General features: G+C 38.6%; 1 protein-coding gene across 9 annotated transcripts in view; it reads left to right on the top strand.

Moving 5' to 3' along the window:
• Window positions 1-20163, top strand: part of LOC136886864 (zinc finger protein OZF) — a 229277-nt gene that overhangs the window by 86835 nt on the left and 122279 nt on the right. Inside the window, exons 4-6 of one of the 9 annotated variants that reach the window (XM_068230658.1) lie at window positions 2773-2937; window positions 11100-11273; window positions 14577-14589. The exons of 5 other annotated variants lie outside the window; for them this stretch is intronic. In XM_068230658.1, coding sequence (XP_068086759.1) covers window positions 2773-2937; window positions 11100-11273; window positions 14577-14589 — 352 coding nt within the window. Of the gene's footprint in view, window positions 1-2772; window positions 2938-11099; window positions 11274-14576; window positions 14636-20163 lie in introns of all 9 variants that reach the window. 3 more of the 9 variants (XM_067159732.2, XM_068230657.1, XM_068230659.1) reach the window with 3 other exon arrangements.

Here is a 20163-nt window from a genome sequence, read left to right as displayed (position 1 = left end):
TAATAATAATAATAATAATAATAATAATAATAATAATAATAATAATAATAACAACCTTATGACATGAGACAGCAAGTAACCTAGTGCACTGTCCGGTTCCATGGCTAAATGGTTAGCGTGCTGGCCTTTGTAAAACAATAAGTTAAATTGAACAAGATCCACCTTTTCAATACAAGATGTGTTGGTTAAAATTACAACCTCATTTATTTATGGTACCGGTTTCAACATCCATGGACGTCATCATCAGTCAATCACATTAAAGTTTAAACACACAAAATTGACCCTCATAATTAAAACTGTCTATAACAAGTTAAAATACAAAGCATATATATGCTAAATGTCCAGGTTTGAATATGTAATTAGTTCAAGTTTGACAACTGGGTAGTCACAAATAAGAATAAAAAACTGAAGCTGAGAAGCCTCACAAAAAAATAAGTTCGAAGTCTTTGATAATCTTAAAATTTATAGATTTGGGTGCTTTGTGCAGCATTGGCAGCCAACGTATGTAGAGAAATGTATGCTGAGTTTGATGCGGTAATGTAAAGAGTGGATGGTGTTCCTCTATGAGCATAAAAATGATACTAAGTTAATAGACAATACATATGAAAACCATCTTCGTAAAATACGATGTTATATCGTATTATACTGGAGCGAGTGGATCTTGTGGGCAAAGCTGTGTGTTGAAGATGTTAAAAGATTCCCGATCCAATGAAGGCCTCTAGTATGAAAAATAAAAACGAGTTAAACTCGGATAGTGGAAATGGGGCAAGAAAGTTGAACTGTATGAAGGGACTCACCTCGGTTGGCTGGTTGTGTGTGCTGTGGAGTTGAAGAGGACCTGGCAAGGGAGTCACGTGGACCGACTGGGGAAGGAAGCGGAGAGGGAGGAGGAGGGGACGGGGCGGAATCGGGGGTTTTGGAGGTAGGAGGAGATATCGTGTAAAAGAGTTACGTCCTATCTGGTGGATCTTGTACATTTTAACTTATTGTTTTGTAAAAGCTCAATATTTTATGAACTTAAGAATCAAAATAGGGAGATTGGGCAAAGATATAGCCTTTATCAAGAAATGTATTATGCATAAATTGACCCCAAACATGGACAGTGAATCCGGTTCTTCTGAAGGTCTGGACGATGGTGGTTCTTATTTGAAGGTGCATTGGGATGCGCAGAGTTTCACCATGCTTGCAGAAACCAAGGATGTTTGCAAAACGCAATTCTTCAAAAAATTTCACCTAAATTTTGCACAACCCTGGGAGATTTTTATTTATTTATTTAATATTATTTTATCAGTGAAAAATATTACTGGCTCTTTGAGAGTTGTACTCCTGGCTGACACTGACGTTATGCCCTCATGTTTCGATCTGTAAGGTTCATATTATCACTTGACATAAAGATTCTTAAGTTGATAAATAAATATGTGCAAGTATTATTTATTTTAATTTTTTAGCCAACATAGGACTTCTTTAGTCAGGTTATGAGGTTTGTCTTCCTTTTGTCAGCCCAATACTTTCATCCTTTCTGAACGTAATTTTCTTTCTGCTTGTTGATTTTTGTCTGTAGTCCAGTGTGTTTATCTTTCAATATCTTGAGTGTATTTGTTTTGTATTTTAAATCTTCTATTGTAATATGCAACTCTCTCATATCTTCTTTAAGTTCTGTGATCCATCTAATATTATTCTTGCTCTTACTCTTCCATTATTTTTCTACTATTTTTCTACTGATTCTATTTCCTGGTGACCATATTAGATGCCCTAAGAATTATATTTTTTTTCTTTTTTAATTGTGCTAGTCACCGGTTCTATTTCTTTATAAACTGTTTATTGGAAGCTAGTCTCTAGACTCCATTTACTTGATAAATTTTATTTAAACAGGTTCTCACTGTTCTCCTTTCTAACTTGAGTAATCTTTCTAATGCAACTGTGTTTGTTGTTTTGAATAATGTTCCACTTACATATGTAATTTGTGAATGGGTGGCTGTTCTGTAGTGTTTCAATTTGGTTGCTATTGACAGATACTTTTTATTATATGTATTCTTGGTAACATGCGGTGCTGTAACCACTTTATCTATTCTGTTATGCCATGCTAGTTTCTCGTTCTCGTTATATGTGATTATTTCACCTAAATATTGAAATTTTTCTACAATTTTTATTTCTTGGTCTTCTAGCTTAATTTTGTTTGCAAGCGGAAGTAGAGTTAGCATAACCTCTGTTTTTTTCAAATAAAATTTTCAAACCAATATTTTGAGCTATTTCCTGTAAAGATTTTAGTTGTTGTTTTGTTTCCTGAATATCATTGGCCAGAAGAGCTAGATCATCAGCAAATCCCACACAGTTCAAATGTGTTAACCTTCTGGGTTCCAATTTTTATATTTTTTGAGTTGTTCTTGTACCATTCCCACATAACGTTCTCTAGTGCACAATTAAAAAGAAGAGGTGACAATCCGTCACCCTGTCTTAAACCAGTTGTTACCAAGAATGGTTCAGAAAGTTCACTTCTGAACTTAATTTTAGAAATTGTATTAGGTAGATTTTATTAAATCAATTTGATTTGCTTTGGGTGAAGTCCGAAATGTCTTACAAATTTTGATAATGATGGTCTGTGGATGGAGTCATAAGCTATCTTGAAATCTATAAATGTTATTGAAAGGGATTGTTTCGTTTTCTGTAATGTGCCATGTCTAGCTTTAACGTTATTATTTGTTCAGAGAAGCTTCTCCAAGGTCTGAAGTGTCCAAATATATGTGAGTACAATTTTTTTTTTTTCCCCCTCAGGAAACTATCATGGGTCCTGAGTCTCCTGATGAGTTGAAGTGTTCATCTCCAATGGAATTTTCGACTCAGCAGTTTTGTTCAGCGACTTTCAAAAGTGAACTAGAGGAGGTGGATACAGATGTATCATTTAAGACCTCGCCAGAGACAGAGGTGATTGACTCGAAGGTGAGTACGAACTATTGTTAAAGGCAATCTAGACTTGCCTCTAGCATTATACAATAATTGATTCTATTATTTATTTCTTAATTGTATTGAACTTGAAAGGAGGTATATTTATACTGAATGTCTGGTTGGAATACAAAATTAGGAAAAGGTAGATCATTTCAAGTATTAAGCATATGCATTTTCCAAATGTGAATCAAGCTGTGGCAAGGCTAATGCATTAACCCACTCGACTCATTTGACAATGACGTTCACGCGAGCATTGTCCAGGCCTTAAACTCGAATGATGAGACAATGTGCCACGCTGAGATACATAAGAAAAACTGAATAAATGGTGATCTTTCCATACACCTCCAGCATCTATGAGAGAAAAATGATATATGCATCTTTTAAGTTGGAGTTGCCTGTTTGTTGAATCCATGGAGGGAAATCTGACATCTGCCCTTAGTAATCTGTCAGGGTATTACAATGAGAACCAACTTGTATCCAATCTTTCTAAGACCCAAGTATGTGCGTTCCATTTAAAGAGTAGGGAAGCTAATCGTGTGTTATGTCTGTCATGGTCATGTATCCAATTGCAGCAGTGTCACACTCCAAAGTACCTGGGAGTGACCCTCGATAGAGCTCTTATGTTCAAAACCCATTGTGAGAGTAATAAGATGAACATTTCCATACAAAACAATCTTATTCGATAATTGGCAGAGTCACAATGGTACTCTCATCCTCAAACAATCCTAACTTCAGCAATGGCTCCGTGTTTTTCTGCTGCTGAATATGTTTCCCCAGTCTCGTACAGTTCATCTCATGCCAGACAGGTAAGTACGGCTCTCCTTGAACCCTGCAGGTTGTTTACAGGTTGCTTGACGCCTACTCCGACAGATGAGCTCTATTACCTGGCAGGAATTGCGCCACCCTGTGTACGTAGAGAAGTAGCTGCCAACAGGAAACACAACAGCGCCAACCTGCTACATGGACATAGTTCTGCTCAGCAACGGCTGAGATCCAGGAAGAGCTTCCTGAGGACATCTGAGGCAAAGGCAAGGCTGGAGCTGTGGAAGAAGAGAACCTCTCACCTCTGCGGATGGATGCCAGCAGCTGAGCCGTTACCAGCTGGACACAATGAAAGCTGGCTGGTGTGGAAGTCCCTGAAGAGGCTACGATCAGGAGTGAGAAAATCCAGGGATAATCTGATGAAATGGGGATTCAGCACAAGTGAATGTGGACAAGAACAAACCACGAGCCACATGCTTCAGTGCCCTATGTGTCCAACATATTGCACAGATGATGATGTTCTTCAAGCAGCTCTCAGTGCCTTGGACATTGCAACATACTGGGCATATGTAATTTGATCTCGCATGTTATGTGTACTTCAAATTGCCTTGTGCATTAACTGTAAATTTGTGTTTTTGACTCGAGTATATATATCATCATCATCATCATAATTTCCTCTTATCGAGCCCCTGCCCGGTCGGGGTATTTATAGCACTTCTCCATTTTCCTCTTTCTTTCCACCATTCCTCTTCCACGATCTTGACCCGGTCTAAATTTCGTTGTCTTTTACTGCTCTTAACTGATTCAATCCACCTTGTTCTAGGTCTTCCTCTTGCTCTCTTTCCCTCGCACTTTGCCTCCAGCATCTGTCTTGGAATTCTATTCTCCTCCATCCTCTTTACATGTCCAAACCACTGTAGTTAATTCTTTTCAACTCTCTCATTTAGCTTTCCTATCCCAAATTCCTTCCTAACATCTTCATTTCTCACTTTCTCTCTCCTTGCCTTTCCTCTCATACTTCTTAATTTCATCTCACTGGTTTGAATTCTACTCTCTTGGCTCCTAGTCAGAACCCAAGTCTCAGCTGAATAAGTCACTATGGGTACATAATACATTTTGTACCTTATCTTTTTACTTATCCTCGGTACTTCTTTGCTCCAAACAGGTCTTCTTACATTTTGGAAGAATGCATCGCCCTGCTGTACCCTTCTGCTAATCTCCATGTGTACCCAAGCTTTTTGCATTTATTCACTTCCTAGGTATTAAAGCTGTCCACAAATTCCAGACTCTTTCAATTTTCACAGTGCCCTTTCCTTACCTTACCCCTCTCGATATAACCGCAGTGTTGCTTTTCTCTGTACTGATTTTCATGCCATACTTCTCAATTATTTTCTTTTTTTCCCTTCCATTCAGTACATGTATGTGTTGTTGCACTTCTTTGCTGTTCTTTCCCCAGACCACATCATCATATCCCCCTGTGGGTGGGGGCGGTAGAATAACACCCACGGTATCCCCTGCCTGTCGTAAGAGGCGACTAAAAGGGGCCCCAGGGGCTCTGAAATTTGGAGCGTGGATTGGCGACCACGGGGCCCTTAGCTGAGTCCTGGCATTGCTTCCACTTACTTGTGCCAGGCCTCTCACTTTCATCTATTCTATCCGACCTCTCTTGGTCAACTCTTGTTCTTTTCCGACCCCGACACTATTAGGTTTGCGAGGGCTAGGGAGTCTTTCATTTTCACGCCCTTCGTGGCCCTTGTCTTGCTTTGGCCGATATCTTCATTTTTCGAAGTGCCGGATCCCTTCTATTTTTCCCTCTGATTAGCGTTATATAGAGGATGGTTGCCTAGTTGTACTTCCTCTTAAAACAATAATCACCACCACCACATCATCATAGCAGTATCTTCATCTCTTTATCTCCATAGGCTTCCTTTGTTTCCTTTACAGTTTTGTCCAACCGAGCTCAATAGCTGCAGTCGCCTAAGTGCGGCCAGTATCCAGTATTTGGGAGATAGTGGGTTCAAACCCCATCTCTTGAATCTTTCATTAAGTCATTTCTGACTGCATTTATGACAATCAAGCATACTCCTTCATAAAACAAAATTTAATTTTAAAATTTCCATCATCAAGAAGATATGGGTCACTCCTCACGAAAATTTCCAGTCTCCAAAACCTCTAAATGTCAGCCCTGAAGATGGTTTGCCGTGGTTTCCCATTTTCACACCAGGCAAATGCTGGGGCTGTACCTTAATTAAAGCCACGGCCGCTTCCTTCCCACTCCTGGCCCTTTCCTGCCCCATTGTCACCATAAGACCTATTTGTTGCGCTGTGACGCAAAACAACTTGTAAAAAAGAAATTCATCCATGACCATAATAAACAAAAGAGGTGACAGCACACAACAGTGTGCATCGAGGACGAATAAGAACTTTGGTTCCGAAGTGTGCTGCGCATTTTCATTTACACGATTAATTTTGTTTACGCTTGTTTTGTTGTGGATCGGTGAATAGTGAACTGAATTTGTATAAGCGTTGTATTCCTGAGAATGATGAGAAATAAACGACAAAAGATCAGTGTATAATAATTTCGTGGCATTTACTCTCTGCGTTGATAAGTTAAGTACTCATTGAAAGAATTGAAAATAACATCGATGAACTCCATGATAGTTTTAACGCAGAAGACATAGAACATTTAGAGGTTTTGGAGACTGGAAATTTTCGTGAGGAGTGACCCATATCTTCTTGATGATGGAAATTTTAAAATTAAATTTTGTTTTATGAAGGAGTATGCTTGATTGTCATAAATGCAGTCAGAAATGACTTAATGAAAGATTCAAGAGATGGCTGTATATCTTGCAGACTTCACATTCTCGTAGCACTACAGACATAAGCGTGGAATTAGGTTAGTAATTATTAGTGGGCGGATTTCTATGACCTAAAAATGTATGAGATATGTGTGCATTTATGATCTAAAAAAGATAAAAATATGACCTCTAAAATTCAAAATATGACTTAATGAATAGCATCTACGTTACATAGAAACACGTTTATTACGATTGCTACAGGCGGCAATTAATTTAGAGTTAGAAAAGTTTTAATTCTTTGAAATCTTTAACCAAAAAAACAACTAAAATGATTAATATTTCATGAACTCGTTAAGGTTACACTGCATATTCCTAGGCAAGGACGGACTCTGTGGAAGACATAAACACTACAGTTACTTTCACTGTTCAATATTCAATAAGTTTTAATTTATACATAAAACATATGCTATTTGAATGAAACTTTTGATACCTGATCTAGTCTGCATTATCAGAATTCTTGCAATGTATGACCACTTGCATCTTAAGATTTTTGAATGAGAATCCCTTCCTGTTGTCGCTGAGTATCGTCTTGTAGCGAGAAAAACTTCATTCTTCGTCACATGATGTAATGGGAGCGTACTTGAATAGAGTTAAATCACTTGGAGAAAATTCCTGGAAATCTGCAGATGAAGGGTTTCCACAAAGAATGTTACTTATTCCACGCAGGTACACAAGTCCACTATTTTTCACACTACATTTTCTAATTTTCTACACACCCTAGATGCTATTGTTCCTTTCGCATGCTTTCATTCCTGTTCAATGCACTTTACAACATCCAGTGCATCGCTTAGTTCTGCACTTGAAATTTCCAGTTGCGTGATTGCTCCAGATAAAGAATTAAAATTGGAATTTATGTAAGCCAGGTCCGCTTTTAATGTAGCGCTTGAAAATAAATCTTGAGTGGTTTTTATGGAGGACGATTCTGCAGGATCAAAAGACTTCACGATCTTCTCCACGACATCTAAGTTGTTGCAATAGTACACTGCGGCATCCAGCCAAGTCCCCCATCGCTTTATAACTGGCTTGGGAGGTAGGGGTAGTGAAGGTCCTTCTCCTTGAAATTTCTGAATGCGAAGTGGAGCTTTGACAAACACTTTCTTACAGTTCGATATTAATTTATCAACTGCAGGGTAGCTACTTCTAACTTCTTCAGCTGCCCTATGCAAGGCATGTGCAAGACATGTCACATGTATTATTTTCGGGTATAGCATTTTAAGTCCCTTGGCTGCCTTCACCATATACGGAGCAGCGTCAGTTACAAATAGAAAAATGTGCTCTCTCTTTGCCCCGTTTGACCAAAACAGATTCATTGAATTGTCGAAGAGAACTGCACTGGTGGAATGGTTTGTCTTCTCTAGCACTTCACATGTCAGGAGGAACGTATCTCCAGGCCGGTCTTCCTTCAGCGTGCCAACAATCACATTTGCTACATATCTTCCATCCACATCTGTGGTCTCGTCTATTGAAATCCATATCTTACTGTCTCCCATGCCACGCCTTATTATATCCAACATCTCCTCATAACAGGGGATCAGATAGTCCTTCCTGAGAGTAGATTCGTTGGAAACAGGATGCTTTGTATATTTTTCAAGAAACTGTCTAAAGCTTCGGCTGTTAAGTTTCTTTAAAGGAATATTAGACAAAACCATCAACTTGCTGAGATCTTGTGAAAATTGTGAACACTGTGAACTTGATGTCGGGGTTTCACATAGCAGACGTTGCCTATTTTTGAGTGCAGAATATCTAGTTACACAATTCTTATGTTTTACAGTATTACAGTGTTGTTGCACAGAGAAGCGTTTTTCGGCAGTAACTTTTACCTCACACAATTTACAGAATAATATCACTCCATTCGTACTGAATATGTTTTCACCGAACTCGCAAACAAAACTTCACAACTTCCCACAAATTGATACTTTCGTTTTAGGCATATTGAAAGGAACTGAATGACTGAAGCTCCCTAATGACCAAGGTCATTCAGTGTGTTGAAGGTGGAAGAGGGAAGGGCGAAGGAGAGAGAAGAGAACAATGACAAATAACTGCAGAATTACCTCTGCTTCCATGTAAACAATAGCCCAGTTTCCAGGAATTGACCCAGCTAGCAAACAATAGCTCCTACCTGTTAAAAACATTCCATACACTACTTTAAAATGGTTTTTCAGTAGTATATTCCAGTCTATCCTGAAAAATAATTTCTAGAGCTTATTCTGATTTTTATAAAACAAAATTCAAATGAAAATTACCAAAATATGCCATTATATTGATATTTTGTTCAAAATATGCCATAAAACTTACGAAAGCCTAAATATGCATTTATATGCCCAATAAAACCTGTTTAATTTTGATTATCATGCTTGGAAACGTGTTGAAAATACAAGACTATAAGATATAATGTTAACGGAAAAAATATGACTCGTCACAGAAATCTGCCCCCTAGTAATTATTATCATAGATATAATTAATACTAGCGAGAACAATATACTGCTGAAATATTAATCTTCCTTACTTGTTTATTCAAACGTTCCATTCTATTCGTGCTACCACACGGGTTCTCGAAAGTTTTTGCTCCTTGATAACCGGAAAAGGCAATCATAAACGCAGTAAACGTGATGAAATGCGTCGATGAACTGCAGGAAGAGATTCCTATGGCTTGGAACGCGTATATATGTTCAGGATAGTAATACAACTCATAATACAATGCGTATGCCACATTTATTAGTAAGAAAAAAATATGCATTGCTTATGTAAGCATTGTCCGACTCGTTGGTTGAATGGTCACCGTACTGACCTTCGGTTCAGAGGGTCCCGGGTTCGATTCCCAGCCGGGTCAGGGATTTTAACCTTCACTGGTTAATTCCAGTGGCTCGAGGGCTGGGTGTTTGTGCTGTCCCCAATATCCCCGCAACTCACATACTATACGCAACACTATCCTTCACCACAATAACACGCAGTTGCCTACATGTGGCAGATGCCGCCCACCCCCACCGGAGGGTCTGCCTTACAAGGGCTGCACCCTGCTAGAAGTAGCCACACGAGATTATTATTATTATTATTATTATTATTATTATTATTATTATTATTATTATTATTATTATGTAAGCATTATTCATTGTACAACTATACAAGTGTTAAACAACTTTATAAGGACATTTTATTAGTAAGACTGTGGAATTTATAATTATATTCTGTGAAGGTCCTTTTTTTCCAAAATTAATTACAGTTTCTGCTATTCTCTATTAGGAGTGAAAGTAAAGATAATAGACGTATGCTTTAATTTTATGAAATGTTAGCATTTTAACCCGTGTTAGATGAATGGAAGTACTAATACAAGCAATTTTAAGTTAATGGTTTGATTACATAAGACTGTGTAGCTAAGATACATCAGCGGTCTCTTGAGACCTCACCTCACAATGTACACCACCTCACAAGTTGAGGCTTAACAAAAAAGAACGAAAAATCCCGTGTCGTATGGTGCCGGCATGTAAAAGATCTCTGGTGATACATTTGGTGTTTACCCAACAAAATTAATTTAAAAACTGCAGTATGGATCGCCTAACAAAGATTTAGTTTATTCTGCCACTTGGGAGCCTAAGTAGCGTCAATTTAAAATGCATGTGCATGGTTGCTGAGGCCGTTGTTTTTGTTTATTTATTTATTTATTTATTTATTTATTTATTTATTTATTTATTTATTTATTTATTTATTTATTTATTTATTTATTTATTTGCCAACTAGAGACCACAATAAGTTCCATTTTACATTCTGGTGTTTATGTTATTTTCGATTGATCTAGTAGGTTTTTATTTGCTCACTGTGTCAAGCACGGCGTTCATCCGACCATTTTGCAGTAGTTGTCGACTTCACATCCCAGAAAGTCTCAAAAGTCACAATACTTGTTCTGAAGAGATCTTGCATCTTCTGGTCGTAGGCCCATTTCTTCAAGGTCTTTCTTGACGTTAACGTACCAGGGAATTTTTGTTCTTGGTTTTGAGTCAAAATTGTTTAAAATGTGTTTTTGTCCTTCGAGAGTCTTAGGTGACCATAGAAGCGAGCCCTGCATTTGCGCTTTGTGTCTGTGATCTCCTCGATCTTAGGGTAGATTTCTGGTCTGGATTTTCTCATATACATCCTGCTTTTTGTAGTGTGGCCAGGTATGTTGTTATTATTATTGTTGTTACTATTTTATTAATATCATCTTCGTTATCTTCTTTACCTGCTTGTCTCTTGCTTTTTCCTTTCCTTATCCAGCTTTCTCCTAATCCTACACTTCCTATGCCAAGAATGAAGATCTATCAAGACAACACCTGATTGTTGAGGTCTTCATTCTAGTATGAGTTCCTATTTGTGTTTCTATCTTTCTGCATAAAACGTCGTTGAGATCTCCCTCCTTCTTCTTCTCCTCCTTCTTGCTAATGAATCCAGATTTTCTTGATTTATTTCATCTCTAAATTTTGCACATCACTGTGGTAAATTTACTGGTTTACTTATTGTAAGTTGGTAAAGATATGCAACTACAAATGTTTTTGTTTTTCTCAGGAAATAATCACTCGAGAACTGGTTCCTGAGCTGCCCAAGGAGTTGAAATATTCACCTCCAGTGGATTTGTCCCTGGATCCGTTTAGTTCAGAGGATGTCAAAATTGAACCAGAGGAGATTGATCCAGACCTGTCATACAATACCCTGCCGAGATCAGAGGAGGAGGATTTAATGGTGTGTATGAACTGCGGTTAAGAACAATCTAGAATTGCCTTTGTAATACTACAGTATTAGATTCTTCTATTTATTTGTCATTGTTTGAGGTGCAATGAGTATGATATGGAAATCAGCATTTCTAAGACTAAATGCTCAGGTAAGGAAGCCAGCAAGAACAAAATGCATATAAATCTTGGAAAAGGATGGAGAACAGCAACTTACCGTGTAAGAACACATGGATAGGGTACACACTTCGATACATCATTCCTGGAACTGTCGTTTTCCCATATTCATTGTTCAGTTGTCGGCTGCATGGCTAAATAGTTAGCGTGCTGGCCTGAGGTCACTTTTTTTTCAAGCTCCAGGATTTGATGCAGACTTTTACTAACAGTGATCTCTTTTTGAAGATCGAGTAGCCCTGTTACTTGTCAGTAATGGGTGCACACTCCTAGTTAGTTAATAGTCCAGATAATTGTTATTATCCTAAATCAGAGGTGCTCACACTGGGCATTCCATTCCGCGGGCGCCCAGTACTGTAAATGGCAGGGCGATGAGCGTATGCTATTCAGCCACAATGCCATGGCTACGTCACAGGCTATGAGGGTTGGGCAAAGTTCTCCCAGTCAAAATCGATCACTGCTGCAATACCCGAGATTGAAATTGAGACATAAAATAATGAAAGAAAGGGGGCAGAATTCCACGTCATTTTTAATTTACGTTGTAAGAAATAAGTTATTTACGTTCATTGCCGTTTATTTATTTTGACCGGATACAATAAAGAGTTAGGCCTACAGCCCCAGATATTTTTATAATGTACAAAATGAATTACAATTTTCACTATTACATTTTAAGAGGGGCTTTAGAAACAGCTCTAATATAATGCAGAGTGAAGGCGGATAAGCTGTGGCTTGTGGTGGTTTGGGTTTAAATTATCTGATAAACTCGCCAACAATCTAATCATGCTTGCCGGCAATAAAACCAGGGAGATTATTTATTTGAAGACATGCTGTACGTCTATCTGATAAAGATATTTACAATGTTGTACTTTCATCTTGGATAGTAAATATCTATGTCCTCATTCGTGATGAAACCCCCTCTCACTATTTAGAGGCTAGCTATTATAACTGGACGCTTGTTAAATTTTAAATACTATTAACACTACATCACTATGCAAAATCATTGTTGTATTATGTAATTAAATTACTTTATGCTTAATGAATAACACAAATTTTACATTTAAAAAACCGGAAATACTGTCATACCCATCCAAGCAATTGTAAATCATAGCTTGTATGCTTAAACCCTGCACCTTTTTAGACTGTACACAAAAATTACAACATGTCAGTTTTCTTTGAATTAATACATATAAGATAATAAATAGACCGTTTATATCGAGCACAGTCTACATCGAACTGAAATATCTTGAAAAAGTCAGTATGCAAAATAATCGTAATCGAATGTCAATGCTCCCTCGCTTCCCTGCAAACTGTGTCCTGTCTTTCCCTTCACTGTGACGTATGCTTGCTACGTAAGCCACTCACATTAACGTCATGCCAGCCCGGCCATACTGGGCTAGCCTCATCGGGCACCCATATGAGCACCTCTGACCTCAATGTTGTCAATGGATTTATGTACACTGAAGAAAATGGAAATTGCAACACCCAGAAGGAGTGGTGCCTCATTGCTGCAATTGAACATGCAGGACGAGTTTTCGGTTGTGATTCGATGATTACACTTTCAGGTCCCTCTGACCGCAATTTTGGACAACTATCAATACAGGATGTGCCCAACACGAGCTGCAATACATTGATCAATTCGTCAAGGCATAGAGTCACTAAGGCCCTGGATCGCTTCCTGAGGAATTGTGGCCCATGCTTGCTGCACTGCACGGGTCAGTTGTTCGAGTTGTGGGTGGCTGAGGATGTTTGGGCAGTTGTCGACCCATCATGTCCCACACATGCTCAATAGGACTGAGGTCCGGGGATCTGGCATGCCATTCTAAGGTTGTGATGTCGTGGAGAGCTTCTCTGGAGATGCGTGCAGTGTGAACCTGGGCATTTTCCTGATGAAACATCCCATTAACAATGTTCGCCATCATAGGGACAACCACTGGCTTGAGTACCCTATCAACGTACTGTCGAGCAGTCATAGTGCCCTCAACAAGCACTAATTGTGATTTCACCGGGCGAGTTGGCCGTGCGTGTAGAGGCGCGCGGCTGTGAGCTTGCATCCGGGAGATAGTAGGTTCGAATCCCACTATCGGCAGCCCTGAAGATGGTTTTCCGTGGTTTCCCATTTTCACACCAGGCAAATGCTGGGGCTGTACCTTAACTAAGGCCACGGCCGCTTCCTTCCAACTCCTAGGCCTTTCCTATCCCATCGTCGCCATAAGACCTATCTGCGTGGGTGCGACGTAAAGCCCCTAGCAAAAAAAAAAAAAAAAAATTGTGATTTCACATTAAAGCCAATAGCTCCCCAGACCATAATGTTTGGTGTTGGCCCTGTGTGCCTCTTGACAATAAGATCTGGGCGGCCCCTCTCCCCGGTACGTTGGCGCACACGATTCCGGCAATCACTGCGGGCAAGCCAGAAGTGTGATTCATCACTAAAGACGACCCTATGCCATTCGTTGACCAACGTCAATCTTTCTCGACACCAGGCCAGCCTTACACGTCACTGTTGTGTCTGCAGGGACACGGGCTCGTAAGCCAGCTGCTCGCAGGCGATTACCAACTGTTTGTTTTGTAACGTGGGGTGCCACAGCTGCTCGAATTTGCGCTGCTGTTGCATGGGGTTCCATCCGGGCCATCCGAATGATGCGGCTATCCTCTCTCACCGTTGTCTGTCGTGCAGGGCCTGTGCCAGGTCTACGAGTGTGGGTACCTTCATTTGATCACTGCTTCCATACACGTTGTACCGTAGATGCCTGTCGGCCAACATGTGCAGCGACAGTCCTTAGCGATAATCCAGCCTCACACAGCCCCATTATCCGAGCCTTCTCAAACGGCGACAGTTGTTGATAGCGTGCTCTTCTCTGTCATCGAGGCATGTTTGATGGGGAACACTTCACCTCACAGACTGCAAGTCAACTACGCTACACCAGAGTCCGTATACTGGAGTTGATTCCTCCGCGACCAATCACGTGAGGAGACCTGTAGCAACAATCCAATGGGTCCAAAACTTTGATCGTTTACATACCTACATGGCATCGTTCCATATCTTAAAAATCAACACAAAGGACCAATGCCTTCATGGTGTTGCTTTTTCCATTTTCTTAAGTATATTTCTATTATAAAGTAAGATGTTTCCCTTTCCATGTAGACTGAGATGCCAGGTGACATTATCAAAGAGAACAGTAGCGATGGGACTTCTCCAAATTGGTAAGTACTCTTAAGAGAGGATATTGAACTAAATAGTGGAACTTATACTGGTGCAGGTTTTCACAGCTGATCTATTTCTTGTATGTTAGGCCTTGTTGTTTTCATATGCCAAGAGGTTGTGTTTGTAGCATCAAAATGGAGCACTTCTTGGCTTTAGAAGCTAATACATGTAGCAAAATGAAATGGAGAGAGCTGTTAAGTTTCCTCCATTATCTGAGGACAAACACGAAGAGACACGTGAGAAAAAGGCATTCATTCCATACATCCCAGTGATTACGGAAAGGATGGGCAAGGTTTTAAGGAGTCCCAACATCAAGACATCCTATATAACAACAAAGAAAATATTGCAGCAGTCACGCTCAGTTAACACATTGAGGTCTTGCTTACTTTCATACATTGTAATCATCCGGAATGGTGCTTTTTTTAAAAACTAATTATGAAATTTTAAATTAAATACTAGTTTTCAAGTTAAATACAGTAGAATTCCGCTATAGCGAGTACGGCATATAACGAGAACTCCGTTATAGCGATGAGTTTTTTCTGTCCCTTCAAATTTCCTATATTAAACTGTGTATCTTCCTTCGGTTACAGCGAGAACCCTATTACTGCCGCATCCATTATTACGAGCGATTAAGCCCGCACGATTTTTTCCGCTACCGATATTTATGCACCCCAGCGATGATATTGCATGCCATCGATTACCTTCGGCATCGTTTCCTCGCTATGTGCACTAGCGATTTCTCTCGTCGACATTCGAAGGCGATGTTGGAGTCGATTAGTAATAACCGTTGACAGCTGTTCCGTAAAGAAAATTCGAAATGAAAGAGAACATATTTTCGTAATAAATGCGTAAATAACGTGTCCGATAACGGTTGTTAACTCGTTAAAAATTAAGGCTGACTAAATGACTGCTTAATTTTGAGGCTAAATACTAGAATTAAGTAAGAATGGGATACACCTCGAGATATGCCAGAGTGCTTAATTAATTGATTTCAGAGGTTAGTTTATATTTTGTCGCGTCTGGTTAAATTACGGAAAGGCTGTTATGAAAATTTATAGCGAGAAAGGTATAATTTCTCTACTGGCGCTTGAAGTGTGTTTTCATCATACGTACAGTATGGTCAAGTTATGATACGTGACGCTGTTTGAATAAGAAAACTGAAACGTTTGCAACAAAATGCGATCAATCATCTTCGGTATGGTACAGTTTTCTCACTTTGTGCATTTGCGAGCTCTCTCGTTGACATTCAGAAGCGATGTTGGAGTTGATTAGTAATACCCATCGACTGCTGTTCTCTAAAGAAAATTCGAAATGAAAGAGGATAACATGTTTTTGTAATAAATGCGTAAATAACGTGGCCGATAGCAGTTGTTAACTCGTTAAAAATAAAGACTGAAGTAAACGATATCTTAATTTTAATGCTATATACGGAAATTAAGTAAGAATGTGATACACCTCAAGATATGGCAGAGTACATTACTGATTTCAGAGGATATTTCATATCTTCTCGCGTCTAGTTACGGCTATTTACATGTAAATTTTTCGCGAGGAGGTTATTTCTCTACATGCGTTTCAAATATGTTTTCATGATAGGCTACATATACGGTTAGGTTAGGTGACGCTGTTTGAAGAAGAAAGCTGAGGTGTTTGCCACAGAAATCTCTGCAGTGATACCGTATTTCTCCGAATCCAAGACTTTTCTCAGAATCTCATGCGAAAACTCACGGGTTGTTGCATTTGTGGCCTAACAGTAAGTTAATGGATTTCGTCAAGAGTGATCTTTGCTTTGATGTGGCTGATGATGACCCCTAGAGGGGTCGAAACTAGTCCCATGTAATTTTAAAATATTGTGAATATATTTTGTATTGAATAGGTGGAAACCTTTACTGTGTTCTTACTCATATGTTATTCTCAGTTCAATACGGACCAACAACGTGAAATTTATAACCCTTAACTACCGCGGTAACCACGCTGCTTCTTTTCACACGCGCACAGAAGTCGTAGACAATAAACGACCGCCTCTTTACTACACATCGCTAGCCGCGACAACCGGTTGTACAGAGCCTGTGTGTTTCTCAAATCTGCAGAATGGCATCAAAGCATGCGGCCCTTCGAATTCTTAGAAAAGCCGTGGCTACTCAGTGCAGAGTTATAACGCATCTATTGTACTTGTAAAATTAAGGTTTATAGACGGCAGGAATATTTTCGTGATGGATAGTTGTATTGTAAAGATACGTGGAAAAGGTATTGCCGGCAAATTTTCAACGGGTTCTAGTCGATATTATGATGCCAATTTTAAGTTAATGTTTATTAAACACTCGGAAATGTAGGAAATGTAGAATAATTGTGCAGCCGCAAGAAAGTACGGCATAGGCCTAACTAAAGCCGATATTTGGCGTTAGCGTGAAGACAAAGAGCTAAAATAAAAGTGTGTACTGTACAAACAATGCATTCCTTGGTCCGTAACTAGGACGATTTAAAGAAGTCGAAGATGAAATTGTGAGGTATGTGCATGAAAAGCGCAAGGGCGGAATGGCCATACCGTGGCGCAATAAACTCGTTTGTTGACTTTCAACGTTCGCGATTAGGCCTATACATCGCTAGCCGCTGAATTTGGCCGAACCTGACAAGCGAGACGTGCATGTAGCGGCAGCCGGTTATATCTGACGCTGCGTAAAAGTAAGTTTTATAGACAGCAAGAATAATTTCCTGATGGATCGTTGTATTGTAGAGACGCATGGAATAGGTATTGGCGGAAAATTTTCAACCAGTTATCTTCGGTACTATGATGGCAATGTTAAGTCAGTGGTCCTTACCCGCGGAAATAAAGAATAATTGTGCAGCCGCAAAAAAAAAAAAAAAAAAAAAATCCGGCGTGACGAGTCAATGTTTGGCGTCTAAAAATAATCTAAAAATGCGTAGGCCTACTGTACAATAAGGCATTCTTATGATTTTACAAACTTCTTTTTGAGCCTGATTTAAATTTTTTGAAGGAAAAAGTGGGGTTCATCTTGGATTCGGAGAAATACGGTACTATATTTTTTTCGGAATGAAATTAAACATACACTTTCACGTAGTATCAGATTACGAAAAATAACAAACAAGTAAGCCGTAGTGTGGATATCATCTGCGGAAACGCAAGTTTTGAACAAACTGATTGCTGTTTCATACCGATTTTAAATTGCATGAAGGGTTTTCCGACTTTTATACAAAAATCGGATATAACGACAATCCGTTATAGCGACTATAATTTTCCTGGTTATGAATTCTCGCTATAACGGTCTTCTACTGTATTTCTTTACTTCACTATAATTGATTTCGTACTTTCTACTTCATATCTGTAAAAAGTATAATACAATTGATAAATCGTTACCATGGAAATAGTGCATTAATAATAATAACTAGAGGATTCGTTCTACTCTGTAGCATTTGTTATGAATAGGTCAGATAACTCGTCTTGATATGCCTGTCGTATTACAAACTATCCACATCATATCCGTATCGATAAGTCAGTCTGATACACAATAATGTTTTTCCACCTAATCGATACCTTTTATTCTTTGCCGTTGGCAAATCTATAAGAAAATTAATTAACACCTTACATGTAGCGGTCGCTACTTCACCAGGTCGAGGACGGTAGACACAGACCAACACCCAGGACAGCGAGAGTAGTAAGGACGTACACCAAGTATCGTTACAGATCGTGTTCAAGCTACCCATTTAGACGGATTTGAACACATTGAAACTCCCAACACACAGTGTATCCTTCGAAGGCAAATAAGTTGATGCAAGATAAACAACGTAGTTTGCTAGCCTCTAGGGCTAGTACTAATGGAACTCCGAAATAAGTTTTATACCTGGTGATAAGAAGCTAGACACTGAAAGGGAGACGTCTTCAGCACACTCCAACTATACTCAGTGAAAAGTGGACCAGTATTTTTAAGCATATTAACATATTTATAAGACATTTTAAGCTATTTTAAGTACCAATAAGTATTTTTAATATGTTAGAAGCTAAGTATTACTAAGCAACCACCTTTACCTCTGCACAATCCACACACAACCCGCTCCCCACAACACTACCTTCCTCCCTCAATTAGTTTACAAGTTTTTAGTTCCTTGTGGGATATTTTTTAAGATTGACTACAGAACACAGATGTGCTTACTTTTAATCAAGAGTCAAGAATCTTTATTTGCCATTGTCCATGTACAATGAAATAGGTTTCGTCAACTGATAATAATTTAGTACTTAATATTACTAAGACTAAATGACCATACACCTTTTATTTAAACTTAATACTAACATTATGTATTTCTACGAATTCAGAGGTATTATAAAATGGATTTGCTATTAACCAATCATACATTTTTTTCTTTTAAAATTACTTACATGTGTGGATCTTGCAGAATGCAGTAATTTATTAAATAATCTTAAACAAGTGATTATATGTGAGTGAGCAGTTTTTGATAGCCTGTGAATTGGGATGTCGATGTCTGCTTTGCCCTGAGTATCATGAAGGTGAATATTTTCCCTAGTACTAAATTCATTTATGTTATTTTTAACATATATCCAAGATATAAAAATATACAGATTTATAATTGTCAGTATTTTAACACTAGTATGTTTTTACGTTTATCCACCTATTCAATACAATACAAAAATATGTGTAATAATGCAGAGAGGTCGACAATGGTCAATTGCACCAGCCCTACACATTGTTCAGACAACCTTTTTCTTTATTAGAAGAATATTATATACATAAGAAAAATGCCTCCATAATAACAGTCCATAAGTAATGTGTGACTGGAAGAGACCAAAATATGCCATCCTTACTTAGTCACTGCTAACTAAATCCCTCAATTTCCATATCAGATAGGCCACTCGTAATATTTTTTTACAAACATGATGAATATGTGTTTCCCAGTTCAATTTGGCATCAATATGAAAACCCAAAAGTTTGAGTGACTGACTTTCAATATCTTTGGATAATCCTAGTGTGAGAAATTGAGTTTTATCCTGATTGCACAACAGCCTATTGGATGAAAACCAATGCATTGCAGTTGCAAGAGTTTCCTGTGACATCTGATGCAAACCTGAGATGCTCTGGTGTTTTGTAATTAACGTTGTATCGTCCGCATAGGATAGAAGAGCATGAGCTGTGACATGTTGTGGTAAATTATTGACTGCTAGAATGAATAAAAATGGACCGAGGAGAGAGCACTGTGGCACACCCGTTGTAACATTCTTCAAAGTGGAATACCTATTTTTAATTGAGACAAACTGATATCTGTTATTTAAGTATGACTTAATTATGTTCAGTGAGGGATACTCGACACCATACATCTCAAGCTTTGCAAGTAAAATTTCATTATTAATACAATCAAAAGCTTTACTTAAATCACATAACACCAAAGAACTGGCTTGCTTGTTTTCAGAAGCTTTTAATATCTGATTAACAATTTCAGGAACAGCAGTAGTAGTACATTTACCTTGTTGAAACCCAAGCTGACTGTCGGATAGGAGATT

The sequence above is a fragment of the Anabrus simplex genome, chromosome X (genome assembly GCF_040414725.1).
Source record: "Anabrus simplex isolate iqAnaSimp1 chromosome X, ASM4041472v1, whole genome shotgun sequence".
In the NCBI taxonomy this organism is placed as follows: domain Eukaryota; kingdom Metazoa; phylum Arthropoda; class Insecta; order Orthoptera; family Tettigoniidae; genus Anabrus; species Anabrus simplex.
The sequence above is the reverse complement of the archived record's forward strand: the minus strand, read 5'-3'. Positions and strand labels throughout refer to the sequence as shown.